We start from the raw sequence: 20,240 nt of genomic DNA, 5'->3' as shown, positions 1-20,240 counted from the left end.
AGTGGACGCGCAATATATTGGCCTTTGAGCAGAAAATTTCATCAAATGTGATCAAATCAAGCCGGGACCAACGCTTCGTTGAACCAACGCTCATTTGCATGGCAAAGACCCCCTAAGCTCGCAGCCCACCCTCATGGCCCTTAGACCACGTTTACTTACCATCAGTATCAGCGAGTAGTCCGTTATGTAGGCGACCAAAATCAAAAGTGCCAGGCCGAGTCCAAAACCGGCGCGATGCAGAGCGTAGGGTATGCCGATGACACCGCTGCCCACGATGGAGTTAATATAGTTGAAGGATGCTTGTGGTAATGACGAAAGCGCGTCGGCAAGTGTGCCATCGGGATGTCGTTGTTGTTGTTGTTGCTGTTGTTGTTGCTGCTGCTGGCTTTGTTGTTGCAACGACTGCGAAAGCTGTCGCTGCTGTTGCTGGCCATGTTGCTGATGTGTTTGGTGGTCATTCTGGGCGGCATAAAACATGAAAAACAGACACAAAACATACACTCTTAAAAAATACACGTAGATTTAAATATTTGCACGTAAATTCAACTATTTTTATCATCGATTTTGATCAAAGTTTGTTTGTCGAAGACATAAAATACACGCACTCCAAATTTCCTAATTAATTATTTAAATATTGAATTTAAAGTGTGACTATATTTAATTAAAAGTTATTTTTTTCATTATTAATTGATTTTTATTTATATGCATATTTAAAGACATTTATTTTAATGACAAAGATGTTGTTTTGCATATTATTCATATTTGTATCAGTAATTGAAAATGTTTTTTTGCTTATATTTAATTGGAATATATGCATTTTTACTATGCATTTTTATATTCCTTCTTTTTTTTTTTTGAGTGTACACATTTGAGCCAAAGAGTAATTGTGTGTCAGATCGTCCACTCTGTCGGCCAGTTGATTATTACAGGTTGATTGGGATGGGATGAGGCGAAAATAGCCTCGAGTGCCTCTTTATACCAAAAGCAAAGCGTTTCGTCCGGTGCTCGGAATGTCCCTGCCAGTACACCATTGCGTATACGCAATGTGCAGGTGTACAAGTATCGCAAAATTGTGGTTGCCACCAAACGTACACAACCGGTTGCCGTTACGTGCCCCAATTACTAACGGAAATGTGCTGATATGTATGTGCATAGCTATTGTTCTTGGCATTTTCATTGTCATTTTTATGAGGGCCCCCGGCCGATGTGCAAACAAAATTACATAAAAGACAACTTTCATGTGTAGATATCAAATGTCTGAGTTTGAAGCAAATAAATGGCCGAAACAACAATACTCGTAGTCAGTCAGTCAGTCACATGTCACTCCCGCAAGTCCTAACCATACGGGTGTATAGGCCAGACTGATGTAATAAGCCGGGCCGCATCCATTTATGCGTCGCCTTCAACGTTTACGGCATTGAGTGAAAAGTTTTACAGCAGCTCGCAATTAAATAAGTTTACCGACCAACTTCCACGCATACACAATCACCAGAGCACGCCAACGCAGACGAGAAGCAAGCCAAATGAAAAACGGGAAACGGAAAACACAAACCAGAACAACTTCCACGGACACTCAACCTTCTGCTGCTGCTGCTATTGCAAAAACAAAAATTCCTTGCGCTTGTATTTGAGTTGAAGTTAAAGTTCGCTTTGCCCTTGCTTCGAAAACTGTAAGTAAATATTGTGCCAAGTTTAAGAGCTTCTGAGTAGGTGTTAGGGCATGAGCTGGTGAAATGAAAATGAGAATGAAAATTCATAAAACCAAATTACGTGCGACTCCATTTTCTAATTTAATCAACCGGCGTTGGCAGGTGGCAAGAAAGGTTGTACGAGTATGTAGCATACTTGCGGCCTTTCAACGGCCGCGTTTCAAAAGCGTTAACTGCTTTCAAGTGCGAGTGCCACACTCTAACGACATTAAAATTTCACTCTACTATATATTGTTATCAATAGCGCATATAGACAATTACACTACGCAACATATACCAGATTCCCCAGAAATTCAAGCTGGCAGCTATATCGCAAATCACATTCCATTAATGGTTAAGCTAGCTATACTATTTTTCACAGATATTCTAAACAGAAGCAGAAGCAAACTTCTTAATTAATCGGTAATCTTCTTTGAACATCTTTCAAATGACAAACAGATGCCTTATATACTTAAATGGCGGGAATTACTTTAAGGTTGATTAACTCAGGTTTAAGGAAACAATATGTCAGTTGATGTTTTCGACTTAAAATAAGAAGTGAATATCAGTAAAAAAAAAAAGCATTAATAAGTGCTCTGATATAATACGTTGATGGCTAGAAGTGTAGGTTATCCTGAAGAAACAATTGATTTTAACAGTATATGTGCGCTGATTGGAATAAGAAAAGATTATAAAATATATACACCAGCGTCCCGCGAATGGTGCAACACCATCAACTATATATATGTATGTAGGTTGACTGTTTAATGGGGTTGTTCTCCCTATTTTTCACCTTGGTTTTCCTTAGGGGGAAATAAACACTTGGTTTAAGGTTCAAATAATATAGTCTTAATAGTTTAAATTTAACAAAATCCATGTGACAATTTCTTTCTGTCCTTTCAACGCAACTTCTCTTTTCGATCTCTTCTTACAATCGATAATTCATCTTAAAGTTAGGGCTGGACGAACATTCGCGTACCAGGGCTACATAATCTTAAATAATACCTTTTTCCTACATATAATATATAACAAGACAAGTTTTTCTAAAAACTTGCTTAAGATCATATAGTTTTTGTGACAGCTATGATAATGATGATCATATTTGTACCTATAATATGAGGTCTAAAAAACACAATATACCCTTATACTGTGGACAAAATGTTGTAAATTATACAATGTTCTCAAAAGTTCATAACATTTGAAATGCAAGTGCTTGGATAGTTGTTGTTCAAGATCTTGAGATACGGGGAATTACTTAAGACTTAAGGATGATGCTCTCACAAGGGGCCTCGTCCTTTCAAATATTACTATATTCCTTCATTTCTAAGCTATTATTTTTAAATAATGATCAGAGTTTGTGCAGAGATATATGTTGAAAAGCTTAAAAATTTTTGTAGTTTAGTGTAATGGGCGACAACATCAAAGAAGCACCCATAAAGTCCCTTTTGTGTTTGGCAAAAATTAAACAAGTCCATTAGTGGAAGCGTTGAAACTATTAGGGCTTAAGTCGGTCGACGGTTTTCGCTCGATGCTTTCAGACTATACAACAAAGCCAGGGCCAAACCACACGTACATACTCGCACATACTATATGTATGTACATACAACTCGAAGTCCAATGGCAAAGTCAACATTAACGTCTATAACCCACAGCTAAGTGCTTGCAGGCTCAAAGCCCAGTCCTTACCCCGCCGCCAACTGCAGACATCAAAAGACAATGCCAGAGACCCTGTCAAGGCTGCGAGGACATTGCAGCGTTCGCTGTCTCCATTTGTGTGGCCAACTGTGCAAGACAAATGAAATTCCATTGCGTCCTTCAAGCTGCACAGAACCAGGGCACATGAAAAACCAGCCAAAAAAAAGCGTACAAAGAAAGGAATTGCCACTTGGAAGGACGACGCACATTAATGTGCCAGAACAGCATTGGAAGCCTTTGCTTGACCACTTCCGCCCCTTTTTGGGCCTTGTGCGATTCGATGTGTAGCCACTGCTGCAATATTTTATTTTTTCTTTTCTTTACCAGACTTAGTTGTGGGACATCAATAAAAACAGGGCTACTATACCTGAAGGAGGTTGGAGGAAAATGTCACATTTAACTACCTCATTTATTTTATTTGCCATCTCTTTTGGCCACTCAAAGGGAAAAACAAGCAAATACAGGGCAGAAAAACTTTGCTTGTTCTCTCATTTCTGCTATTTGTTCCCTGATTGCAAATGTTGCACTGTGTTGCTAAATTAGTTTGGCGAATTAAGGTGCTGCACCCACACACTGTGTGTTTCGAGAAAACAAAAATTGTTATGAAACATAGCTATTTAATTACAAAAGTAAACTTTATGGCCCGTGCTCCCATTAAAGAGGCAGCGATTCGATATTAAATAATGCTCGGCCCAAATCAACGAAGCGCATGGAAGCCTATTTGATATGAACATAAATAAAAAATGTAAAGCACACAGAATATATAATATATGAAAACTTTACCATCCCATGGGCATGCTGAGCACAATTCCAGCAAATTTTTACATAAAATGAAATTTTATATTGTCAACAGGCCCTTTTTTGTAACACACCGTTGCCTGTTCTGGCCACATCGAGTTTAAATTCGTCTGACAAATGCAAGGGCAAACAAGGGGGCGGCGACGCCAATAAAAATGGAACCGAACGACACTGTTAAGCGCATACGACAATTGTATACACTTTTGTTTAAAGGGAGATGAAATAGGAATATATTGTATAGTCGAAATTGTTCGCAACAATACAAACAAGTTTTCTTGCACACTTGATGTTTCAAATGAAAGGAAAAGAAGAAATAAATCCTGAACTAAATAAATAGTGGAAATAAATAAAGTAAATAAATAAAAAGTACACAAAGAATTTAGTATTAACTTCAATTAAAAGTCAATCAGCCCTTCATTGATTTTGTTTATACTAGAAAGTATCCTTTTGGGATTTATGTGTAGTCCTTACTTGTAGCCTGTCTGGCCAATGCATAAGCTTCAAATATACAATATTATATCGTTTAGTATGAAGTACAAGAGCTTAAATAGCATACAAATACAGGAAACAACAGCAAACAAAACAGACATTCCAGATATACACCAGCAAATTTTAAAAATACAACCAGAGAAAATTAAATATGCAATATTTTTAAATCGCGAGGGAAGTGTTTCAATATGATGAAAGATTCAAAAGAAACAAAAAACAAATTTGTATTAAAAGCGCTAAATTGCAATATAAACTTTAAATTAATCATAAAATAAATTCTAACACCTACTTCTGAAGAGAAATAGTTCTTATGTATGTAGATGATCATAGCTAAAGGGACCCAAAAAAAAAAAAAATATATATATTTGATGACACGCTCATTTAAATACTACAGAAAATAAATAAAATTATGAATGTTTATTCAAGTGTTTTTACGTTTGATGTAGGCTTTATCAAATGCTGTTGTGGATTCTGGTTCCATCTCCTTTTTTCTGCATAAATAAGTAGGTTAATGCTTACAGTTGTGCCAAGCACAGAAGAGATAAATATGTGTCCACAACAAAATGAAATGTTGGCACATCCTATTTATACGAGTGAATTATTAATTAGCCTTTCCTCTCCAACATATTATCCGTAATTGTGGTTGAGTCCAATTGGTGCCTTTTGGAAAGTTGACCCTAATATCTGCACATGCATTTATTTCGATTAGATATGCCTTTAATAATTCATTTGATTTAGGAGTAGAGAATGCCAAGCTTGGCAATTAAAAGGCACACTCCAATTTACTTATCAGAGGCATGGGTAACAACAAGAAAAAAATCTTTATTTGCGAATGAAATTGGAATTGAAAAGAAGAAAAGTGTGAAAAAACAGTGAGCTTTTCCATCCATTCACACCTTTCCGTTTGGGCAGCAGGCAACGAAGCGTTTCTAATAAAAGGCAAATATGGCAGCTCAAACGCAAACAAAAATACAAACGCAAGCACAAATATGTACATAGGCACACACACATACTAACGTATTCGGATACATATACGAGTAAGCTGCAGGGGCAGTAATCCTGTTTACCAACAACAAACCTTTATCATGCACCGCACGATTTTAATTAATAATATTCGTGTTATCCCAATGCTCCGTTGCCTCAACACATGTCCAAGGCCACTCATAAGGATTGCACATGAGTGCTAAAAAAAGCGAAATAGCCTGGATAGGAAAAAGAGGCTGGACCAGCAAAGGGCAGTCCGACACAGGTGGCATGGCTTGGTGGTATTGCTCCTGCCCGACCTTGTCCCCGCTCGCATCGTTACGTGCAAGTGGTTTGTTTGTTTAATGAAATTAGACGCCCCAAAGGAACAGCAAAACATGTTGTAGCACGTGTTTCTGTACATTTCAAATAAAAATAATAATAAATAAATAAAAAAAAAAAGATGAAGCAGCCAACTCCCGCTCTTAACCCGTGGGCAAAACGTTTTAATTTGTTCGCAATGTAAGCGTCATTTAAGCTGCTGCCTACTCGCCTGCCAACAGCCTTTAAAAAACGCATACTCTCTGCAATATTAAACAGGTAAACACGAAAAGTTGTCGCCATGCGGCACACACTCACACAGAGGGACTCGCAATTAACATGCCGCAATTATGCGCATGGCAAATGCTGAGGTGTGCTTCCTGGCAGGGGGGATTGTGGCCTACGGGACAGGCGCGGGGTAAAAACTGCACGCCCTGCTGCGCTTTTGAATTGTGTTGACTGTTCACTATTGACATAACCGTCGACATCTCGACAAGGGCGACAAGGAGAACGACGTCGAGAACGGAGCGCCCCCAGGCTGTCGGCCTTGTTGTTGTCGCTCTGCACAAACACAGACGCACACGTGTACAAGAACATTCAAACAGACACATGCATACAGTTAGCAAAAGCAAAAACAAACACAAATACTTGTACAAACAAACGATCTGCCATTTTGGCAAAAGTTTTTGCTCTTTTTGCTTCATCCTTTGTCTTGTATCTCTTTGGAAAAACAGCAATGTCTGCTCTTTTCCCCGAAAAACTATTTAATTAGTTATTTAATTAGATTTTTGCATATTTCTCCATTTTTGTCGGACTTCTGCTTGTAATTATTTCTTCGTAAATAAGTTATATTCAGTTGCCAAAAGAACGGAAATTAAAAAAAATAACGGCAGCAAACAGCACGATTTAAGAAGATTTTATTTAAATACAGTGAAGCCTTTGAAGTTGACAGTCTTTTACAGAAAATAGCATTGTGACAAAATGTTTCTTGTCTAAAATAAATTATTAAATTATTACACAATTGCTATAGCAACACTGCTCTGTTATTAACATAATGTAAATTGGCTGCTTCTGCAGCGCTCTCTTGATCTCGATAACATAATGTAAATGGCAGCGCTCTCCTGCTCTCAAGCTACAGTGTTAGGGCCTTGCTTTAACCGAAAAAGTTTTGAAGTCACTATCGACTTACACAGCCTAGAAGTTGTTGCTGTTCTAACTCCACGCACGGTAACTTCATTGTTGTTCACAGCGAAGTAAAGACAGTCGATGGAAGCCACAGCTAATAGACATTAATTTACAGCTGCCCTAAAAGCTTGTTAGCTCAACACTGTAAACTTTAATGTTAATGATAATTGACTTAACAAATTTTGTGAGTTGCAGTCTTACTTTCGCCACTAACTTTTTATCTCATCAACATGTTTTTTTTATCAAATCGTTTAAGGGAAAAAAGTATTTTTTATACAAATACTGTAAAATTTCGTAACTATAGTTCCAATACGAGCATATTATTTTGACAGACAAATAGATCGAAACGCCTCACTTCATATAGTACATACCCACCTATAAACTTAGAAGTAAATATGTGTCTACCTAAATATAGGTCAGTTGGGCCACAAACAAGACACGAGCAGCTATTCGAAGTGTAAATTAAATTACTTTCCAAGCAGTTTGGTATGCTGTCAAGAAGGCCATAACATTTATGGAATAAAAGGAATACAGAAATGCACAATCTACGATCTAGAATTGTTCCTGGACTTGTATCGAAACCACTTTGTATTGGTTACTTGACCTTAATCTTTATTTTAGTTTCGAAAATTTAATCAAACCTCCTGTAAAATAGTATGTAGGCTTTTCTTTCAAAATTAACATTAATTTGCACCCTATTTCATGATTTATATGTCGTTTGAAGCGGAACCAAATGTATATTTTAAAGATGTTAGCCCCTACTTCGAAAGGCCAGCAGAATTCTTCTGATGCTATTGAAAATCGTTTTTCAAATTGCTTCTGGGTATTCTATTCTTAACTCTGAAAGTGTATTTTAATTTGACATTGACCATCAAATAAGCTTTAATATTGCTTTCGCCACTTAATAGGCGTCCGTAATTCGTGTTTACTGTAGGAGTTATTCAAAGCCCTCAAGCAATGTTTGCCGCTGCATTCTTAATTGCCAACGTCCAGCGGCCTAAAAGACCAAGAAAAACTTTGCCATGAATATTTAATTGAACAGAAATGTAGTAATATCATTGCAAGCATTTATCAACCCATTGTGTGGGCATAAGTTTTTTGTTTTTTTTTCCCCTTTTTTTTGCTGTCTTCAATCTTTTCATTGCTTCCATTAGCTAAGCAAACAAGCTGTCGCCTTCACTGTGCATAGGCAAGCAAAACATTGCGGAGGGTTTCTGTTTGCAAGCCCAAAATGTCCAGACCTTAATATACTTGTATGTTTTCGTCATGCTTTTGTGACTAATGGATGAGCCAACACTCCAGTCAGCTGGGAAAATGAAACAACACATTAACACATCTGTCAATTATCATCGCTCAGAACTTCAATTATGCAATTTCACTTGCAGAATGCAGCGGCAAAATCGATTTCATGTAATAGTGACACAAGCACATTTCTCTTCATATCAACTTCCGACGTTTTAATAAATTAAAATGAAATTGAATAGCAGGCGCGTGCGCCTCCCGCTGTGCTATGCGGAGATGTGCGAGACAGAAGCGGCGCGAAAATATTTTTTAATAGAAAAAATTCTTTTGATGCCAGAGACCATAAGACAAGAAAATGCAATGCCATGCCGGAAATTGACAGAGCAAGTGATTGTGTCTCTCTGTGTGTGACTTCAGTGGCCCGGAATTCCAAAAGTGTTGTGCGTAAAATGCACTTTTACCCTTGTATACTATGTATGTATATAAGTATGTTAAGCACATATGAAGTCACCATTTACTCTTATATACTATGTATGTACATAACAATGTTAAGCACATATAAAAATAAATTCAAAAAAATATCGTTGTTTTCGTTAAAAATATGTTAAAATAATCATACGGTTTTATAGTGAAAATACTTTTTATGGGTATTGGCATTAAAATTAAGTGCAAAACTATTGAATGGCCATGGAGCAATTTGAAAACATATTTGCAAGGGCATAAGAAGTTGTTACTCAATCATTCTCCATATTGTTGTAGAACACTTGTTCCATGTTTTTAGAAATCAATATTTATAATTACACATAAGTTACTATATGGTATTCATTTCTGCTCCAATTAAAATATATATTTCTGATATGCAATAGCGTCGATCTTATTTGAAACTTAACATGTGGATGGCGACCTTTTGTGTGCGAGCTTAAAGACAGTCAAGGGAACTACAGTCTAAGGTGTTGCTACGTTTTACCTTCATTATGTTGTTAAAGTCATCAAATGCATAGGCCTCGGCGGCAGAAACATCGCTGCCCTGGAAGCGGTACGGGGCGGATGGAATTGGCAGAATTGCAGTTTTGAATTTTATGAAATTGAAAATCAAACGGTTAGCATTTTAATTTATTTCGTGTTAAGTGCTTCGGTTTTGTGGTGCGCTTGTTAAATTTCAAGTGATGTGCACTTTAATTGGTGACGTTTCGTATTTAGTATACAACAACAACAAAAGGAAACAAATGAAATACACATACGCGTAAATATTGAAATTGGTGGTCATAAAAAAACATGCGCTATAAAAATATGGCCTCTGTCTGCATACTAAATACCAAAAGTAACATTTTTGAAAGGCAATTGTGTACGGAGCGAGTGGGAGCGTGCTAGGGCTTGAGTAACATCGTCCTATGGCAAGCGAACACGTGTTTTTATTGCTTTAGCTTACCGTCATCAGGGAAAATGCGCATCGTTTTTGCTTTCGTCTCTTTTATGATGCCACTTCTGCTTCCGTCAATTTCTTACCAGCGGCTGGTTGTACACAACGCACTACAGACTTGAGGAAAAATGCTCACTTTCATTTGCCTTGAATTCATCGCTTGAGCATGAAATATAAACGCACACTCACACACACACACGTATACAAACATAAAACAAGCGCCAGTGCCATTTGTATAGCTTTGTGTCAAAACAGGAAAACAAAAATCGCCACGAGAATAAAGAATGATGAAGAAAGAAAAGCAAGAAATCGAAAAACGCGATATGTGGCAGAAAAACCATTTAAACTCGTCATAGTCATGTAAGTCCCGGATGGCACACGCACACACACACACACAGACACAGAGTATCAAACGCAGCAATGAGCTTGTGAGTGCCAGAAAGAGGAAGTAAGAGATAGCGCACCTTTACAGCTAAGCTGGCACGCATTTGTTTGCCATTTTTTATGTGTTGCAAGAGATTTTTATTGCACACAGCTCAGCACAGCAGCAGAAGCAACAACCACGAGTAATGGTGCCGCAAGTCTTTCGCTCAGCCTCCTATGCTTTGTCGGCTCGCGTTGGCACTGATAATATTTTATTTCGGTTGCCAAATACACGATGCCATGGCCATACATAAAATAATGGCTCACATCAAATCAGCGCACACACATGCAACATTTTATGTTGTCATATTTCTAGCACAGCAGAGCCAACAACAGCAACAGCAGCAGCAGAAACGATACGAACGACAGCAACGCTTTTCAATTTCTTTAGCAGCGCCGTAGCGTATGCAACAATATTTCACAAACATTGCATTGACACAGCCATATTGGCAAGAGAGTACACACACACACACAGCAACAGCAACAACGAAACCCCCGTTGCCAATGCCCCCCACGTCGTTACTGCGTGCACTCGTGAAAACCTCTATGCAATGCTTATTCAACAGTTTTCCTTACTTTTACGCACACTATGCAACAAAAGCTTGTATTTTCTTTTGTATTCTCTTTTTTTTCCGACCCTGTTTTTATCATGAAAGTTCTTGGAAAATATCAGAAAAAATTTATATATTACGTATAGTGGGGGTTTGTTTAAAGTCCGAACCAGTTTTATACTTCAAATACTATAAAAATCTACGTAGAGAGAAAAGGAAATAGTGGCCAATAAGAAGGGACTATATATTTATTTATTTTTTTAAACTTCTACCATTTTTTTTAACAGGTGTGGCAGCTTAATAAATTGTTCATAGAATATAACTGTACAAGTAGGATTACACTTAAATGTATGAAACTAAAAAAAACTAAAAATTATTTACAATATTTTAAAAATGAATGTAGTTTAAGTATAAAATCTCGTGGGAAGATGTTTATTTTTTATTTATTTACAAACAAACATTGACTATCCACATAGAAGGAAAATATATAAAAATTATAAAAGGCATCTTATAAGCTATAAAAGCCTAAGAAGCAGAAATCAAATAAATTACAATAATGTTTTATTAACGCTTCCGTCCATCCTGTGGGGGATACTTTTTAAGTCTTCCTTTTCTCGGTCTTGAAAGCAGTTTTCTCGCAAGTGCGTTTCTCATAGCTTTCTGCGTGAGCTTGAATGGCATCACCAATCTTAAGAATATTGTATTGTGGTCCCAAAAGTTGTATAGAGCTTAAACAGTTATACATATATGACAAACAGCCCTGACGTTAGGCCTGATTTAAAGCATATGATAAACCGCAGAAGATGACCAGCTACAAATTACTTTTTTCTCCCACCTGTTTAACTTAACACAAAAGTTTTTGTTTGGTGTCTCAATTTAGTTGCATAGTGTTTTATTTATTTTTGTGTCGAGATAGCACAAGGAGACGTTTGCATTTAAATGTGCCATATGTTGCTGCCAAGCAGCTGCAAGTGGCATGTCATGCATTGGAATTACATAACGTGCGAGGGACTTGCACAGATATTACGCATACGCAACAACAACAAGAACAACAACAACAACAGAAGCCATTGCCGTAGTCGACATAAAAGCACTCACAATATCCACTTAGGAACCAAAACAATCACGCATACGACACACATCTAGGCGCATGTAGGTTCGGTAGTGTGCTTATAATGTGATTTTTGCTTGAATTGCGCTCGTTCACACCTTATACGAAGGCAACAGCTCGACAACTGCCAGCCCAATCAGCGGACACGTGTCCTCAGACAAACGCACGCAAATATATCCATTTAATCACTGTCACTGTCATGGCGGGGTCAACAGCATTGGCCTTCAATTTGTTTAAACAGGTTTCTTTTTTCTACTGACAGCAAAGCAATTACGTTCACGTATTTCCAATTCATAATAGTCCCAAGCATGCACAGGAAAATGTTTTATTTTCAATTAACTAGGTCAATTGTGATTGAATTAATTCAACGATGCAAATCTGCTGGATAGCATTAAATCAATTATTTACTATAAAACAACGTGCGATTACAGAATTATTTGTCAATTTCATTTGAAAATGAGTACTGTTTTGTTCGTTTGTTTTTTTTAAAAGGGAGCTGCTTCATAATAAGGACACCTTCATTTGTTAGAAAACCATGGGGTTAGAAATTAATTTATGAATTGCCAAAATCTGGAGAATTACTGCACCTTCTATGATCTCTCTAAAATAAAATAAACACTTTTCAACGACTTTATTTAGCTAAAGTATTGGTAATGCTGTTTCGTGTGTTAAAATTATATTCATTGTAGATTCTGCTACCCGAAAAGATATATATCGTTCATTAATATATGTTGTTACTACAAATTAGTCTTTTTTTATATATTCTTGTAATACAAAAATATCCGAACCAATCTCAAACACACTTCTCAGAAATTTTGATGTAACAAATACGATTTCCTTTGATTTATAGTTCGTCTTGGCGGTACTAAGCTATAGCAAGCCATATTTATAATATGATTTGTAAGTGAATTACGGTTTTATGGAGGCTATTGGATCGTCGTCGGAGATATGTCAGCACATATAGAAATCGTTATCTATACTAAACAGTTTAGCTGCTGTTGTCCATATTTCTGGCTCTTGTAAGAAACACGATGGGGCAGAAATATTTAACGCTTTACATTTAATATTTCAGCTAAAAATTCGCAACAAACTACGAAACAGAAGTTCCCCAGCAGGTCCTTGACTTTCACCATCCTTTCACAGTATTTTTCCAAGAGCTATTGCCACGCACAAGAGACTGTTATTTATAAAATTGGTAATTGTCAGGAAGACTTGTTGCAAGGCTTGCCCTGCAACCTGCTCATTACACAGTGCAGGCAGCGGCCACAATATCACGTATACGCCATGTGTGCTCTTATTGCTGTTGCCAAACGAATGCAAATAGTACGAAATGGGAGTGCCCAAACAGTAATGATGGATTGCAGCCAAATAAAGTCTGGATATCAGTGCCATAGCGACGACGACCAGTTCAATGTTGAACCCCTTACACGCTGCTCGACACTACTCGGAATTGGTGCGCAAATTGAAGAGCATACATGAAATCGATTTCTGGGCCAAGCATGAAGGATAAGGGGAAAAAAGTGCGCGGGGCCTGTTTGTAAATAATTGTGATGCACTTACACATTTTGCCGCGATTGTGCCCGCAACATGATTGCACACGCCCACACAGCTTAAGCTCGACATTGATTTCTCTTATCTCGCCGAGGCGCAACTTCGTTGCCCGCCATTGTGGCATGTCGCGTATACGCGTGCCTATGTGCGGTTCATGTGGCACGTGCAGGCGCAGGCGAACTTTAGCAGGACTCTTTGCGCTGTGTGTTGTCATCTGTCGCGCTTGCTGCAGACGTTTTTATTTGCTATTTAAACAATGCCGACGCTATGTGAGCCTTCGCTTTATAGTTGAAGCGCAACTGCGACCCCGAGAAGAAGAAAGTCAGGCATGGTGTCAGGCATGGTGCCTGTGCCTGGCATACATAAGGCCATACATGCCATGCATATTAAACTGTGATTAAATGCGCTATAAAGAGCAAAGTGAGCACAAAGTAATAATCATAACAATGCCGACCGTCTCATCAGTATGTCGAGCGTGATGGCACTATGAGGTTGCACTAAGAAGTAGGAAAAGTTCCATAAATCACGAGCAATAACCGCGAGCTTTTAGTACCCATTTGAACGCTGTGTGTAATAAAAGTTGTAAAAGATGTGGTAAATGCTTAGCTAACATGAAATCTATCCAACAAAATTAATTGTCCCTAGACTATTTAAACAAAGGATACCCGAAATAGTTATATTTTCTTCTTAACTTAAGGATGCTGCCAAACATGCTTTGCAGCATTGTTTTCATTAAAGCTGATGATATTTCAATAGAAACCTCATATGCTTTGGGTGCTATGTTGAGATATTCTCATAATTACTTCTTATTAGCAATTTGTTTTTCCTCAATTTGAATGTGAGTGCCGGTTGCTCTTTACTTCCAAATGCAAAACCAGTGTGTTTCTGTTCACTATTCTTTCCCTTTTGTGTGTTTCTCGAAATGGAATGGTGTTCGTACATTGTAAATATGTTATTAATTTTTAAATACTACGAACAATTTCTTGTTTTTATGTCCCCAAAAAATAAAACTAAAGAAGTTGTACGAAAATTGGAAACTATTTACTATTTATTTAGCTGATAGATACTATTTACTTCACTTGTTACTCACTAAGCTGGCGGAAGTCATGAATAAAGCAGACGCCCAATGTTAGAGCATTGCCTCATAGATTTGCTGGGAAACCCCAAGCACTCTCCCATTACATACTTGTTGTGAACAATACATATTAGTAATCACATTTTTAAACGCGTACCCAGAACTTTGACGACGATAAGATTACTTTAGTCAATAGCTATAAAACTTTATCAATGCTAGTTATAAAACATATGTAGGTATGACATCGATAACGTTTACACCCCATATGCACTATATTTGCAGCGACACAGCCAAATGTTCGAACAGTCTGAAATTCGAAGCCAGTGAGTGTAGATCTGTCGAAATTAGCTACGAAAATGCCGCACCACCACGGACCACCTCCACCACATCACCATGGGCCACCACATCACGGTCCTCCCCATCATGGACCTCCACACCATGGACCCCCACATCATGGACCTCCACACCATGGACCTCCACACCATGGACCTCCACACCATGGGCCCCCACACCATGGCCCTCCACACCACGGACCTCCCCATCATCATTACTAATGGAAAATAATTCGACGCGCTAAAAAATTGTCCTTATCTATTTAAGCTAGGATACTAATATTGTTAAGTGATTAATGGAAATTTTTTGGAAGGATCCTATTGAAAAATGGTGTAAGGAATAAATAATACATTTTATATAAATAATCTGAAATTCATGAGCAATAAATATTCTGTGCACTAAAAACTGACAAATCTATATGCAGTGCAGGTAAGTGTAATGTTTTTCTGACTGTTTTATAACAAAACAGCAGCTCTCAGAATGTCAGCTCTTAGTGGGGACAATTCGTATTAGAAGTGGAAAAAAACAACTATACCTAACAATGGTTTTAAGGGAACTAAGTGTAAATGCTTCGATATACCCCTCGACTTTATGGTGTTCTGCTTAATTCTATATATGCTATCATTTGAGCAGGAAGATAAGCTATCAGGCAAATAATATTGATAAAGTATTTACTTAGACAGGCATATCTCTGACGCCGCCCACAGCGATAGCTGAAGTTTCTTTTCTATTATATTTCGACAATACTGCGAATAGAATATTTCTCGGCTTTATCTGTTGTAGTTCATATTCGAAATACTTCTTCTTCACGTTTTTTTCATGTCTTTGTCGGTTTTTTCGTATTTTAATGTGGATTTATTGTGTTAGCTGTGTGTTAAAGTTGTGTTTCATAAATTGTATAGCCTTTACCGAGCATTCTTATTGTTAGATTTCGACTTTGTAGATGCACATTTTTATCTTTATTGAAAATAATTATCATTTTACGCGATATGTTAAAATAAATTTCTTTTAGAGAGCCAAGAAATATACATACTTGTATATCAATGACTTGTGAATTTTTCTATGAAGCACTATATTGCTTAGATAAGTTTATAAGCGTATTTTCCAAAATCCATATATACACACATGTTAAAATTTTGTACTTTATGATGTACTGCTATAGATTTAAAAGAAAGTATCCAGGGGGAAAAGATACTTTCTTTTAAATCTAAAGTATCTTTTCCCCCTGGATATTCAGAACTATCTTTCTTTGCATACAAATATTTTAACTTATGCACGCTAATCGTTTTCACTAGTTTTAAAGTTATAATTACAAATATATGTGAGAGCCCTTAAATGTTAACGCAATTTTCAATTTCTGTTTGTTGGATCCATAATTGTACTCGCTTTTAATTTCACATTCTAGAGTCTGGTCTGAATTATTTAAAAGCCTAAATGCCATATAAAAAAGCATAATATTGGCACATATAATGGTCGATTTGAACTCCACAATCAGCATTCAAATAGGAAGCACTGTAATATATGCAAAATTTATTCTAAAATCTAAGGCACTCACCAATGAAGACTGTATTGAAATGCAGTTTGGAGTACAATGTTTCATGTAACTTGATCGATTATGCAATAAACAATCATTGCATACCTCAGGGCGCGCCATAATATTTTGCATGTCGTGGCATTACGTTGTATAATTAATATTTTATACAAAATTTGCATGATTAAGTATTCAACATAGATCCAACGATGTTGCAAAGTTTAAGCTCGAGGGACTGCAAGTGTTGAAACCCCAAGTAAGCTGGTATGGTGCACAGCTACTCACACAAACACACACATAGACTCACAGAGTAATGTGTACATATAAATTACTTTGCCGTACAAAGGTCAGGAAACAAATAATATATAACTAAATTTCATATTGCATCCGCAACGAGCGCCGTCAGCGAAGGGCAAGTAAACAGCTTGTTGCCAAGCAGCAGGTTCAGGTTCATTTATAAGTCTTACACTTTTCATCAATCATGAAAAATTTAACAGCAACAGCAGACAGACAACAAACCACATTCTCGTGTGCACGTGAAAGTTTCCTTCCCCGCGTTGCCTACACACGCGTGCCTTGTGTCTTTCATTTATTGAATTATCACTCAATCAAGCTGTGTTAGAACTCATGGGCCAGGACTACAGCGTGTGTCATTATTTCAAGGCGTGCGTGTGTCCTAGATGGGCGGTATTTAGTCCCACCCCTGCCGAGTCGAGCCAATTTGCCTGTCTGGCGCATTTGTCATTAAAGCGCGCTACAAATTGATTTCATACATGATTTAACAGTTTCTGTGATTTGCACGCAACGCAATTCGGGCAAATTAATTGTGGGTTTTTGCCAGTGCAGCAAATTTAACGAGCCAGAGGCATCGAAGCAACCTCCCTTTGTCTACTCTGGCGTATGTAGCTGGTCCTGAAATGTTGCGGTCGACCACAGAACTGCCCTTTGGCAAATTGATTTTTGTCTCGCCCAAACGTTTCAGCATGGCTCCAAGCTTGCCATTTATTTTTCATAACAAGCTTAAAGGATTATAGACACGTCAAACATTTTTCAGTCATGCGCGCACACACACACACACACACGCACACGCAACTGTACAAATAAACCCTTGTAAATTTGTATTTGTTATATACGAGTACATATACAACGAAATGGCTTTACAAATTAAATATATCAGCCGTCCCACAAACATACACACAAGCCATTGACTAAGAATGGGATAAATATTTGATTGATTACCCGAGAACTAATCGTTCAGTTGACAGTTGTCAATCGTTTTGGAGCTAATACGTAGTTGACAAACTGTCAATTGTGACAATTATATAGTAACTAGTAGTGTGTATTATACTTTCAAAAACACTTTGCTGCCTCTAACATATCTTTCTTACAGATCCGTTGACTCCGTTTTCTTTGTCAACTCATTAACTCATTATTAAGAAAAAATTGAGCGAGAACGATTCCAAGAATATAATAAAGCTATATAATTTTCATCTACATGTGGAGACCAATTAGAATTTTGTATGGACATTTGGAATAGCTTCCAACATTATATCTAGGTGGATATGATGAGACAGAATTCTTCTGATTCTATCGAATTCTCTTTTTCTCTCTCCAAACTTCGAATACTGCTCATGCATTACCTTTTATTTTATAAAACAAAGTTTAGCAATAGACATGAAGACATCTGGTATTAAAAATGGTATTAAATGGTATTAAATAAATAATTATTCTACAAGTATGGAAGGCAAATCATATTTTAACCAATGGCGTAACATTTTGTTTGCCTATTTATTTAAACATTTGGCATCACGTAACGAAGAAAGCCAAGAAAACAAGGATAATTACATCTAGAATCTTTAGTTTGAATTGTGTCTGAAGTCCTTTTGTACATAAAACGAAAAAAATGATTGAAATAGTTTGCCATTAAAACAGAGATAAAATGGGGAATTATAGTATTTCCCCTTTTAGTCTAGGGTAGTTCTCAAATTCCAGTTTTGCTTTAAATTTTAGCTAATCGATTCATTCCAATATTCAAAAACAGGTTATCATTTAACAAATCCATCACAAACAAACAACTACTGAGCAGCACTTTAATTGCGTTCAATTCAGTGGATATGGGCAACATGAATATTTTAGATTATAAATTGATATATTCGCAAAGATAACCTGAAACTCAATTTCTGGCGCTTTCATACTGCAATCGCCATTTAATATACATCATGCAAAACCAATTAAAAGTTTCGAGCCATTGAATAAAAAGTAAATACATAAAATCACAATAGATACTCGCATGCATTTGAACGCATCCATATCTATGTACATACTATATGTATATAGTATGTTGATGACAGATTAAACACTCATACACACACATTTATATGCATGTACATGTGTGTAGTTAAAACTGGCGTACATACTCGAATTCCCATTTGCAAAGTTATTCAATAAAAGACAAATGCTTTTATATAATGGCTAAAGTTTTAGTTACATGCGGCTAGTTGTGTGCTGGGAGTCCCTCGATATAGGCGCTAACTACCCCTCACACACACACACACACGCACTCACACACTCACGCACTACGCACTCAAGGCTGTGGCAAGTTCGCAAGGTGCAATTAAACCATTGTGTGATAAGTAAATGAGCGCAATTGCTCGCAATTAAAGCGAAACAAAGAAATGTGCACGGAAATGTGAAAAAGAGTTAACAACTACAGAGGCAAATAACATTGGCTAAAGTGTCTGGGCGGTGTACTGTACATTGTGGCATACTAGTGAGTATGTGAGTGGACAGGTATGTACATAGTGCACTGGGGAATGGGGATGCTTACCTGTCGCTGCAGAATGTAGCTGAATTCGGTAGCTGTGTTCCGGCGGCTGTCGCTCATTTTGTTAGTTTGGAGTTGCAGGTGTTTTTTTTTTTTTTTTTTTTTTTTGCTAATTCACACGTTCTAGAGCAAACTGTAACTGTTTTTTTGATCAGGTGGGTTGGTGACTTGTTTCTTTATCCGCACTCAAGTGTTACTTAGATTATGTACGAGAAGCAGCAGTGGACTGAAATGCAGGAGAAGAGCAAACAAAAAACAAGTAGTATGGTGCCAAGTTTAACTTTTTACGCATGCCAATCGAATTTTGCACCGCCATGGCAAACCGTGACCGTCTCGCTTCGTTATGGATGCAAACAAATAACATTTTCTTTTAGTACTACAATCCCTCTCTACCAGATATGTTGCTCCTAATTTTCCTACTCTGCGTCGCTTCATCACTTGGTAAGTAATAACCTGTTTTTAGTTGTTATACGTATTGGCTAATAGCTGCAATCTTTTCACACCACAGCAGACGACTTTAGATGCTTTCATGACCAATCCAACACTGATCTGCGTTGTAAACTTATGACCGTATATTCAACCTTTTGGATTCCCGTACATAAAAAATGTGTTCCAAGAACGTTGAGCATTTGTTTTCGAGGACACAACGCAAAGCCCAAGTATTCAAGAGCGTTTTCCAAAAAGGAATGTGAAGCGATATGCCTGAAACGAAAAGCCAAACCAAAAGCTACCAAGGCTCCTTCAGTAACTAGTACTCCCAATGCATAAGAAATTAAACATTTATGAAATCTAAGCATATCGACAGTTTTTGTAATTCTTTTCATCACCATTTTTACTGAGTCCAAATGGAAATCATTTACCTTGACAAAATAGAAAATCATTATGTATACGACGTTATTATATATTGCGATTAGAACCAATCGTTTGAATAGATTATTGAACTTATTTAGCATTTATTCACTTATTAATTTTGATTCGCTTTTTGTTTTTGTTCACCTATTACTATTTCATTGAAAATTAAAAGAACTATTGAATAAATT

At 37.1% G+C, this 20,240-nt stretch overlaps 1 protein-coding gene across 1 annotated transcript in view; it reads right to left on the bottom strand.

The window, feature by feature from the left end:
• The window catches only part of LOC115630894 (putative sodium-coupled neutral amino acid transporter 11), a 28,107-nt gene extending 8,799 nt beyond the window's left edge, over nt 1-19,308 (bottom strand). The window contains exons 1-3 of the mRNA XM_030527491.1: nt 19,204-19,308; nt 9,349-9,408; nt 160-459 (exon numbers count right to left, since the gene is read on the bottom strand). Coding sequence (XP_030383351.1) covers nt 160-459; nt 9,349-9,408; nt 19,204-19,260 — 417 coding nt within the window. The 5' untranslated portion in view covers nt 19,261-19,308. The remainder of the gene's footprint in view (nt 1-159; nt 460-9,348; nt 9,409-19,203) is intronic.
• Nucleotides 19,309-20,240: the final 932 nt, after the last annotated feature.

This window comes from Scaptodrosophila lebanonensis, unplaced genomic scaffold, assembly GCF_003285725.1.
Source record: "Scaptodrosophila lebanonensis strain 11010-0011.00,11010-0021.00 unplaced genomic scaffold, SlebRS2 tig00000001-arrow-pilon, whole genome shotgun sequence".
Taxonomy (NCBI): Eukaryota; Metazoa; Arthropoda; class Insecta; order Diptera; family Drosophilidae; genus Scaptodrosophila; species Scaptodrosophila lebanonensis.
The sequence above is the reverse complement of the archived record's forward strand: the minus strand, read 5'-3'. Positions and strand labels throughout refer to the sequence as shown.